Raw genomic sequence first — 11,905 nt, 5'->3', positions numbered from 1 at the left:
CCATCCATTTATAAACAAAGTTCACCAGAAAATAGTATTTTTCGAGGTCTTGTAAAGTAAACCATTCTATTTTAAGCTAAAATCGTTGATTTAAAAAGAGCAGCTCATTCCACTTCACATCTGCTTTTAATTCGAAAATTCGTAGTGCCATGCACAACAACTTTTTTTATCCAACTTAACTAAGAGCAAAGCTTTATTAATACAAAAGCATCATGCGTTTTCTTTCTCCAGCTGACAAGAAAACTTTGTACGAACAGCACACATGCTACGGTTTCAAAGTTTTATATTCAGTTCAGCATGGATCTCTTCACAAGTCAGTCGCAATAAATTTATCAGGGGGTAGTTGTACAATTTTTGTCAAGTTCTTATTTCTTTGCTGCTTTATGACCTTGATAACAAATTTTCAAAGGTAAATATGTTGTTTACTATTTTATTTTTGTTGCGAAAAACTATTGTGCGACGAAGTAAAGCATCATTTGTTTTTGTTTTTAACGGTTTTTAACGGTATTTCACAAGTCACTACCCCTTAAAGAATATTCTCGCCTTATTTGACTTACTTATGTTAAAATTACGGGTGTTGGTTTATGGTTCTTACGGTCATATGTTACCATTATTTATATTTTTCACCACCTAATACAACAAGTAAGTCGAAGTACAGCGAGATTAAATTAGGGGCTATACGCTACAATTTTTAAAATGAATTAAAGCAAATAACTCAATTTTGTGGCCTGCGAAGTTACTCGTAGGATAATTAGCAGCTTCTTACGTATTACGCCATATCATTGATGAATATGCGCTCAACTATATAATACATGCATGTGTGTATTATGTGTAGAAATTCTATAGAAATACAACCCAGAGCATATTACGAAAGCCACCCTGGAAGATTTTTGTGCTTAAGCGGAATACTTTTTTGAAATCGCAACAACAAGGCTTTAGACGAAAATTAAGTACGTCCACCCGACTAGCTTGACATACCCTAAATCTGTCACTGTTCCCATTGCCTACATTGCATTTGTGAGGACCATAAAAAACAAAACTAAACTTAAACTTATAAAAATCAAATACATAACTATATTACTTCGAACCTAAAAGTATAAACATTTTACATGATCAAGTTTAAAATCCTTGAACAATTCTTTCTTTACATATATATGGTCAAGTGTTGCTCCACCATGATGAGTTGGTTCTTGTACTATATAGTGAAAATTCTGCAATATCGGTGACAATACATTTGAACGTGTGTGATCATTGATATTAAAGTCACCCACAATAATTTGAACTGATGATAACTGAACAATATCGGACAACGTTTCATAGAATTCAAACAAACAAGATGTATAATAACACTAATTTGAACGGATTTAGTGAGAAAGAAGGTTTTTTAAATTCCATAATAGAAATGACAGTGCTTTGATAAGAGTTAACTATTTTAACATTAAGATTATAACAAAATGAAAGACTTTGAAACTTATCAATGGATTTGTTATATAACATATGAAAATTATCTAAAAATATCTGAAATACCATCTGTACGTTTTTTTGGTTAAAGTTGAGTTTCAGTGAGACACGTTACATCAGAGCTTCTCAAAAATTGATCATGAAAAATATCTACAGCATGTCTGTTAAGGGACCTTGTACATATGTGTGTAATTGTCAATTTAGTTTCTGAATTATAATCTTGTTGCAATGGTTGGAGTGTAGCTTCTCTTCTTCTCATGCGATCATATTCACATGTTGCTTTAGTGTCAGCTTTAAGAGCAGATGGTTTGAATTCACCTGTTTAAAATAGTCCATTCAAGGAAGTCATTTAACGTAAGGCTACATACATCTGATCATTGTTAAAACGTTTTTGTTTAGCAATGAAAAATTACCTGATCAAGACTTAAACTTTATGGACCGTGCATGCGCAAGCTAACATCAAGGTAAATAGTGTTCGCTTATATTTGCCTCTGCTTTTACAATAGGTATCCGTCTGTGTTGCCTTGCCAAATTCCTTTCTTTTTAGACCAGCTTGATCATCATCAAATTTTATATAAACATTATTAACAAAACCATCAGCATTAAATAATATATGTTTATTTTTCCCAAGTTTTCCATTAATTAAACGATCTGCAATGTCAATATTAATAGTTAACATTACTCTTGCATCAACCGTGACTTCTAGTTTGCCTACCAAACCACCCGTTTGACTTTGATTGCGATTAAGTGCTTTGTCATTAACTTTTCTAGCAACACTTTTAGGGAAATCATCAATTAACAGTATTGAATACAAAAGATTTTCATTTAATCTCAACATTTGACAATTATGTTCTTCACATAGTTTATTTTCTGCAAAAATATAAAGAGCATCATCATGATAAGTTACATTGCTTTGTGTAACAAATCGAGATATCAGTAGTTTCTCATCTTCAACTTCAATTGTTTAAGAGATCATTTAGTGTTAATCAACTCTTTGGATTATTGTGGGTGACTTTAATATCAATGCCCACTTATCAACCTCGTGTCAGATGATGAATGTGTTCCTGAAATTTCTTCAGTAAAATTAGAGCTATTTTCCGCAGATAATTCAACGAATTCGCTCGATTGTGATGTTATCTGCATTAGTTCGGACAAAGAAGACAATTAAAAATAAACTTTTTTGCCTTTTCCTTCCCTCATATCCCACCACATACTTCTTTTCTAAAGTGACATGCGAAAAGCGGTTTTCTCTGCAGAAATAGGTTACAAAGCGTTACAACGTGTTGCAAGGCGTTACAATCAGCATGTCCATGCGTTACAAGGCGTTACAAGAATCACTCTAGCCATTTACAAAAATTTCAAAGTCATTTCTTCATGGAAATAGGTTACAAAGCGTTACAACGTGTTGCAAGGCGTTACAATCAGCATGTCCATGCGTTACAAGGGGTTACAAGAATCACTCTAGCCATTTCCAAAAATTTCAAAGTCATTTTTTCACGGAAATAGGTTACAAGGCGTTACAACGTGTTTCAAGGCGTTACAATCAGCATGTCCATGCGTTACAAGGCGTTACAAGAATCACTCTAGCCATTTCCAAAAATTTCAAAGTCATTTCTTCATGGAAATAGGTACAAAGCGTTACAACGTGTTGCAAGGCGTTACAATCAGCAAGTCCAAGCGTTACAAGGCGTTACAAGAATCACTCTAGCCATTTTAAATAGGAATGGGGACGAGTGTGCGTTTAATGAATGTCACATTTGCGCCATTATTTGCAAACTTAAAGGCTTACAGCGTGTAGGTTTCACTTAAATTGTGTGGACGCTTATGTGTACGTTAAAATGGTGAATCAAGAGGCAGTTGTGGTAAACGTTTCGGATAACGATTGCTCAGAATTTAAGGAGGTTTTATTGTTCTTACATTCCTGTTCAACTCTGGCAATTTCCGTGGAAAAAAATATTGTTTGCCTATAAGATGTTTTCCTAACTATACCGATAGCGGCTTTGAAAGGAGAACCAAGTTTTTGCGAACCGCCTTCACACACGAGGGCACTTAATACACCAGATTATTGGCCAAATCGTAAGAGGAAAAAAAGCCTTTATGTGTACGCCGGTTTTGACTGTAACAAAGTTAAAAGACTATTTGAATATTCTGGTTTTCAAAAATCTTTGTAAATTTACAAAGTTATTTTTATTATAAATACAATTTAAACTTATATAAATTTTTTTGTCTTCGCTCTAACCGCCAATGTACTAGCTTTACGGCTACAAGGAAAGGAGTAGTTAGGATCTGCGAGAATGGAAGTCCATTTTGCATTGCCATATTTTTGTAGCCCAGCTTGTATAAACTTGTCCTCCATGGCACTAAAACTAACTTTTTTCTGTCTCGTTTGAACGGTGTTTCGTGTTTTTGGTGTTACTATTGATTTCGCTTACAGTTGCATCAATGCTATTATAAATAATCTTAAAATTGCAGTATATTACCTAGAGTACTTTTTGTGTAAATAGTGAGTCTTGAGCGAGCCATAACAAAGTTGACAAATGACAGGTGGTTTCAGTAAAAACAGCCTTTTTTACTGTTTGCACTTTAAAATCAACATCGTTAGCTACAAACACCATGCGCAACCCCGTGCAATAATCTGTATATTCTTTATGGTTAGAGTTGCTAAAACATCTATTTAAAAAAAATTATATGCGGCTAGTGTAAAGAAAACTATTTAAATTTTGTTTCACATGCGCCGACATTTACCAGAAATCCCAACCTCGAATGTGACTGCACATAGTCACGACGCATTTTTCTCTTTGCGACCTGTGTCCTTTATGGCTTCACGAATGTGTTTTTAACGTCAGGATTTGACGGTAAGTCGTTACCAACATCTTTTTCTAGTATTTGAAATCTATGAATATGAGAAATTGACGCTAAGTCGTTACCAACGTCTTTTACCAGTATTTGAAATCTATGAATATGAGAATTTCACGTAATTAGTTAACTACCTACAATCTTCGTCTAAAATTTTTAAAACACCTACATTATGACCATCCTTCCAGTTGTTGTTTTCAGCATTATTGTCATAGTTGTTCACTGATTCATATATGGCGCATTTCTTGGTCCGTTGACTGACTTAATTATATAACACTTCTGTAGTGCTCTTTTGTATGTGTGAAGTTATTTTTTACCTTAATGCCACTATAAATAATCAAATTTCTGGCATTTCAATTTATGGATATATTTGTGTTATATGAATGCTTTTCACAATTAAGGGACACGATTTATATGTAAAATATGCATAAAAAAGGGACAAAAATTTTAAAAAATGATCTGAATGTCAGATCCTGTTTTTTATATCAGTTATATCGATATACCGGTAAATGATATATTTCAAGTCAAATAATGAAGGAATTCTAGCTTTATCACTTTGAAAATTAATATATAAAATGTAAATTGATTTAAATGAATACCAAGTTAAAGCAGGTATATCGGTGTCACATCAAACACTGAACTTACATGAGGGCTTCATAGAATATATAAGACATTTTCAAAATTCATTGAAATTTTCTATTTATTTAAAAAAATCAAATGTCACCTTAAACTTCATTTACCACGCTCAACAAATAAATACTCCAAATTTTTGAAGATCAATGATTCCGTTAGAAAATAAAATATCAATAAACTAACTGCAGGACTTCAAAGCATGCTAGATAGAGAATATTTCAGTCATATTTAAAAAGTTCAAAATAGTTCTCACTTTGTTCAAAATATGCCCGAAAATCAAAAGGGACACGAATATATCCCCTTTAATTTTAATATATATATATATATATATATATATATATATATATATATATATATATATATATATATATATATATATATATATATATATATATATATATATATATATATATATATATATATATATATATATATATATATATATATATATATATATATATATATATATATATATATGTCGATCAAAGCCGACGTGCCCGCTTAACGGCAAGTACCTTACACAATGTATTGTGTATAAGGCCGAAGTAAAAACGAACACGAGCACATCTGTCTATTTTGGTGCCAGTGAGGGCGAGTTCAAAACGCGTTACAGGAACCATGTAAAATCCTTCAAACACAAGAAATACCAGAATGAAACCGAGTTTTGAAAGTTTATATGACATTTAAAGGACACTTCTACTCCTTTTGACCTGGCATGGACCATCGCTACAAGGGCATTCCCGTACAGATGTGGAACGAGAAGATGCGACCTTTGTCACTCTGAAAAAGTGTGCTTTATCCGTGTTGAACCCAAAGGACTCCTTAACAAACGCACTGAGTTACTTTCAATAGGAATAAATTTATTATACGAAATTTAAAATAGCCTACATATTTGTATTCCCTATTGTATTATGAGACTGTTGCTTCTGCACATCAGTAAGTGATTTAACAAAAATAGAAGAATCGAACTTGCATCAGCACAACCTCGTCCCCAGGGTCTTCTGGCCCCTGAGCCGTTATTACCAACTTCATCAACAAGACAAAATGCCCTGGGAACGAGGTTGGCATTGCAACTAATGAGCTATCTTTATCCTGACTGTAATAATTAAACAAAAAAAAAGCCCAAATCAATGAGAAACTAATTTCATTAGCCCTAAATATTAGACCATTTCCAATATCATTGTGTCATGATTAATTAATCAATTGGTACACTAGAAGGCAATTCATCTATAAATAGTGGACGGGATTTTCCTAATCTTATAAACAATTTATCTCCTTTCTCTAATGTATATATAATCTAAATCAAATGATTTACAAACTGAAACCTTTTCAATCAAGAAAAATATATTAAATAGAGTGCATTGCAAGCACATTGCATACCACTACTTCCACTAAATCTAGGATCGCTTTGGTGAAAAGAGCCTAGGACAACTTTTTGGTGAAACTAAGGGCCTGGTCCAGAATTTACTTCATCATCGCTAGTAAAAATTAGCAAAAGTAACAGCAACACAGCAATAACTATTAAATTAATTATCTTGGATATAAAGTAATACAGCTATGGCTATCCAGGGATCTTATAAATATTAAAAAACGCTGTTGCCCAGTGTCGTAGCTAGAGCTAGCTTAGTTTACCAACTTCCTTAACTAAAAAGGACCAAGAAAATTACACAATATTTTAGCAGTGTTGTACTAATAGTTTTAATTGATAGTTTACAATAATTCACAAGTTTTGTACCAATACACGTTTTTTTTTTACAAGAATAACTTCTATAAGAATATCAGGGTGAAAATTGCCTAAATTGTAAGAATATCTTAAGAATATTTCCAGGGTTAGCCCACATTCTTTACTCGAAAGAAGTTTGATAATAAACCACCTGTTATATTTGGCTTGATTAATATCTCTGGGGAGAAAAACATAAACATGCTGTGAATACGTAACAGTATACTAAAAAATATGTGTGAACATCTCATTCAAAAGAAACATATTCAGCTGTCGCGAAATAGTTGTTTTTGTGCATACATGTGACAGAAACTTTACTCTGAAAAATAAGAATACATTAAGTATACTTCACCCTCATATTTTGCCAAATCATAAGAATACTTCACCCTCAACGAAAAAACGTGTAGTTTAATTAATAGCTCCATGCAAACGTTTTTTTTTTGCATTTCTTTTTTTGGCAAAGGGCTGTATTCAATATATTGCCATATTTGCTGATGTCAGACAGATCTTTTCTATTGTTTTTCTATCTAAGCCTTATCGACTAGTATATTTATATAAACATGTGAAAACATACAGAAAATAAATATTCCTATAGATCCAAAGTATTTAAAAGAAGAAAAGGTCGAAAGGAGGCCAACAAACATCACTTCCAACACAAAATGTGGTTCTTCAAGGTAGCCCGATTATGGCATGTTTGCTCCGTCGGCATGTTCAGGCAGCAAAGAACTTGGATTGGTTTTTAGCAAAGATCAGGCCTCGTTATTGGCCAACTACGCCCCAGCGGTAAAATAGACATAGCCGGTAAAAATAAGGTTTTGCGTGGATTTTTCGAAACAAAGCTCGGCGCAACTCTTTAGAACACAAAAAATATTGTTTATTAAATAGATTCCAAAAGAGATAGTGCAGTATATTCTATGAAAGAGAGTATATTTTTATTAAAAAAGGTTGGATACATCTATTTTTTCAATCTTTAGATCACAACATTTCTGATAACGAATTATGAAATAAAATATTGCGGAATGTTTACAACTTCATCGATGCTGTCTGTTGCGATATCCCGTCGTAAACAAAAATATTGTCGATAGGCACAAATTGTTTTGTGATAATTTTGATCACTTCTTGCGAGCAGACTCCGCCTAATATGGAGGCGGTTGTGTGAAATTCACTTACGTTGCACCTAAGTATTTCTTCCAAATACATCTGTGGAACTGCTACATCACATCGAATATCTTGTATCACATCGCTCAATAGTTTCTTTAACTTTTCGAAACCTTTCATACTTGATAGGTTGTACCGGTCGCCAACTTTGTCGTCAAATAATCGCATAATAGCGCGGAAGAGAAGATAAATATCAACTGCAAAAGGAGGCATTGATTGGAGACTGCCGTTTATTTTATGTGCGCACGGGTCTTGTTTTAGCTCATCATGTACGGAAAGTCCTCTTTGAACTTTCAAGAAAAAAGCATTCTTGCATAATAACTTGATGTCGTCAAAGGAAACAAACGACGCCGGCAATTGCAAGTCACTCAATGCTTCACGCACGAAACTTTCCACCGACGCTATGTCTTCGTCAGCTTTTGTTTTGTATAAATTCTGTAACTCGATATATCGCTTTGAATCGGAGAACATGTCCGGAAGAGTACCTCGCAAAGGCAGCATTCCTTTTTGATTTACAAATTCTTTAAGAGAACGAATTAAAATCCAAAATTTTGAATTCACCTCAGACTGTAACGGATGGTTAGCCATGGTATCCTTTAAAATCTTACGGATATCATCTGGTATTCCTGTGGCAGTATAAGCTATGTTGACATTTCTAATTGCCTCGTCGAAGTTTTCTTCGGTAAACTCTATCCCATCGTCATTTTTCAATACACCTTCCTGCAACATCTGTTTTATTACCCGTTTTTCCTGATAAGATTTGGGCCATTGTGAATTATTGGCTTTTCTCCATTTCTCCAAATATTTATACAGCAAAACTAAATACGGTGTATGAGAATGCTCTAGTTTACTCATTTCTTCCAACTTGATGGCATCCATGTATCTAACAAGTTCTGGAAATGGACAGTCGAGCCTAAAATCCTCAAAAGCATTGTCCGGGTGAGCTTCAATGACTATGTGCTCCTTTACGACGATCCTCAATATACCGAAATAACCAAAATTATCGCAAACTACCAGTGGCACATGAGCATGCCACAAAAAATTTCCCAGTTTTAAAAGCCCGTGTTCCGACACACGAGAACATATTACCACAGTAAACTTCTTGAAAAACTCTGGATCGTTATTCAGCAGCTCAATTGGATCTTTCTGATAAAAATGACCAACGCTATCTTCATTCAATTCCTGCACCAATTCACATGCAATCTGAGCCTTCGATTTTCCGAGAGAAAAGCTGTCAAAAAAGAAATTATTACCAACATCTTCTACAGTTATGACGGTATTGTCAACAATAGAATAGCGACCAACACCAGGTAAAATTAAACATTTGAGGGCTTCCGTGCCCGCGGCAGTAACGTTGATTAAACATATGTTGGCATTTTCTAAATCTTTCTGTCCGTTCAGTCCCCACAATCGAATTTGTCTGTCGTATTTTTCCTCTTTTTTACCAGACTCAGTGCGGCTGGTTTTTTGTGGATTCATAATTTTATCGGTGTTGCTTGGTTCTTCTGTTATCTTGTCCGGAGAAGCAGGTTCTTTCCTTTTCATTTTACAGAAACATTCTAAATAGCCGAACACAAGTAAGAAAAGAGCACTGGTAATCAAGTAAAGTAGGGCAGTCTTATCCAATCCTGTAGAAGAAAAATTAGTTTAAAAATACTAAGGGGCCTGATACAAGTACAATTTAACCCTAAGAAATAACACCCGCAGGTGAAATTTACCTCGCCTATGGTAAGACATTTGTAAAAGGTTACATAATCCCAGAGAGATTTCATTCGCTTCCCCCCAAAGGGGAATTTTACCTCAGGGTAAACTGCGTATGAACTTGAAAATTTTACCCTGGGGTGGAATTAACGTCGGACCCATTGTTTCAATGTTAAATTTGTGCAAAACTGTAACTGATTATTGTGAAAACAAATAATTTACACTTTAGAAATAAGAAAAACACTTTAGAAATAAGAAAACGGCATGGGTTTCTTTTTTATTAATGTCGTTTGTCGTTATTTTGTTAAATTTCTGTTGTAGTTGTTTGTCATTGTCAAGTAGCTGGAACTGCAGATCTTCTCTCAGAGCTGAAACGAGCAACTTCAACAGGGTTCCCACTCTTTTTTCAAAACAAAATTTGAGAAGATTTGAGGACTTTTGAGGAGATTTTTAAGGACCTTTTATTAACAAAATTGAGGAGATTCGAGGAGAAAAACTTGCACTTGTAAAAATGAAGGAACACACAGACTGGCATCTCAATATTTTCTTACAAAAAATAACTAAAAACTTTGCTTTAAATACAAACACAACAAAAAAAGTAATGTTTGCAGGGCACAGCAACCACAAATTGTAGTAATTCAAAATAAATAATATAAAAACTAGCATATATAAAAGATAACCAAATGTCAAAATTTATTCGAGGAGATTTGAGAAGAAAACCTAAATTTCTAAAAAAATCGAGGATATTTGAGGACCTTTTGAATTTGGGGAGATTTTAGGAGTTATGAGGAGACGTGGAAACCCTGAAAAAGATAAGTGTATTTAATTCTAGCAATAGCTGAATTTCGCTTGAAGCAAAATACGGTAAACAGACAGAGGCTAAAAAAGAACCTAGTAAAGCACTGGAAAAAATATAGAAATGTTGATGTTGGTAGTTCAATTGAACACGGGTTTGCTGCTTTGGCCAATGCAATAGGAGGAATACAGTAGCGAAGCTATCACCATCTGTATCATTTAAAATATTAATTACTCTCCAACCCTCTTTCAAAATCAGACCGAATGGTTACAGGGGCGAATTTAGCTATAGTTAAAAATTTGAGTCTGTTTTTTTTTAACTCTACGCCCGCAGTCTGAACAAAGCAGGATAACCTATGTGCGCATGCCCTCGGCGTGTAAATTTGGTGTTCAGAGTCCCCACTCCCCGCGCCCGGGTTCGATGGTCTTGTTTCTATCAGAAAATACAAATTGCCGCTCTTTCGTCCTGCAAAATATTTGATTGTCCGTGTCGGTGCCGGCTTCACTATTTACGCCAGTTCCGCTATCGGCTGTCCATCTAGCTGGGCAAGAATTTCTCTGGTGTATTTTTCCAGTGTAGGCAACTGGTATAAAATGCAAACTGTACGGCAGAACGACCCAGGAATAACATGCAGGTACTATTGTTGCCTCTATTAAAGAGTAGCGTAATCTTAATTAAACTTGTTAATCGTCGTAGTAAACTTTTAAACTTGATGGTATACGTTTGTTTACATTATTTTGCAATATTTTTATATCGTATTTTTACATCGTAAGTCGGAATTTTGTTGTTAGATATTTCAAAGCGAGAAACAACGAAAGAAATATAAAGATATACATTGGATCGAGAAGAGCAATATTCAGGTTGCTACATTTTTGTTTAGTTAATTTCTAGCGTTTAGCTAATTCTAGTTGCAAAGTTTTGACATTTTAAATAGGAGCCAAGATTAACTTTTTCGTTGTTTTATTTACATTTTACATACCCAACGGGTTAAAAGGGCGTTAAATTCTCATGAAATCGAGCTGATTGGTTTAAAAACAATGCAGTAGCGGAATTAACTGTGACTAATTTGATAAACAATGCCGCTTTTTTTTCCAAATAAAATATCGCATTTTCGTACAGAAGATGCCGCAAACGCTTCCAGGTGACATTCAGAAGTGCGATTTTATTTTTTAGGTACAAAGACCTCAGTACAGTGGTATCAAATATGCATCTACTATACCCCGACGCTGAAGAAACTCAATTTTCTTCCTACGATTCTTTTTTGGAAGACACCCTTAGTATCAATACAGACATATTATTAAATATATATGAAAACTTCTCAATATATTTTTCTTAAAAATATGCCTCCAGAGAACAATTTCTCGCGACAAGAAATTTTCGCGGAATATATTTTTACAAATGGTAAAAAATAATTTTGTGGAAGATAATTTCACGAATTTCTAATAGAACGAAAATTTCACAGAAGATATTTTCGCAATTTAAAGCAAAAAAAATAAGTTTGTTGTGGTTAATTGAGACTGTCCAACCCACTCCTAAATACTACTTTATAACATTTTGTTTGTTGTTATTAACTGTGGAAC

The 11,905-nt window shown here is 34.0% G+C and overlaps 1 protein-coding gene across 1 annotated transcript; it reads right to left on the bottom strand.

Moving 5' to 3' along the window:
• Window positions 1–6,623: 6,623 nt before the first annotated feature.
• On the bottom strand, window positions 6,624–9,457 carry LOC130647202 (NEDD8-activating enzyme E1 regulatory subunit-like). Its single transcript, XM_057452975.1, has one exon. It carries the CDS (start codon window positions 9,371–9,373, stop codon window positions 7,694–7,696), a length of 1,680 nt encoding a protein of 559 aa, XP_057308958.1. The 5' UTR covers window positions 9,374–9,457; the 3' UTR covers window positions 6,624–7,693.
• Window positions 9,458–11,905: the final 2,448 nt, after the last annotated feature.

Source organism: Hydractinia symbiolongicarpus, chromosome 6 (assembly GCF_029227915.1).
Source record: "Hydractinia symbiolongicarpus strain clone_291-10 chromosome 6, HSymV2.1, whole genome shotgun sequence".
Lineage (NCBI taxonomy): Eukaryota > Metazoa > Cnidaria > Hydrozoa > Anthoathecata > Hydractiniidae > Hydractinia > Hydractinia symbiolongicarpus.
This window is presented reverse-complemented; position numbering and strand designations above follow the sequence as displayed.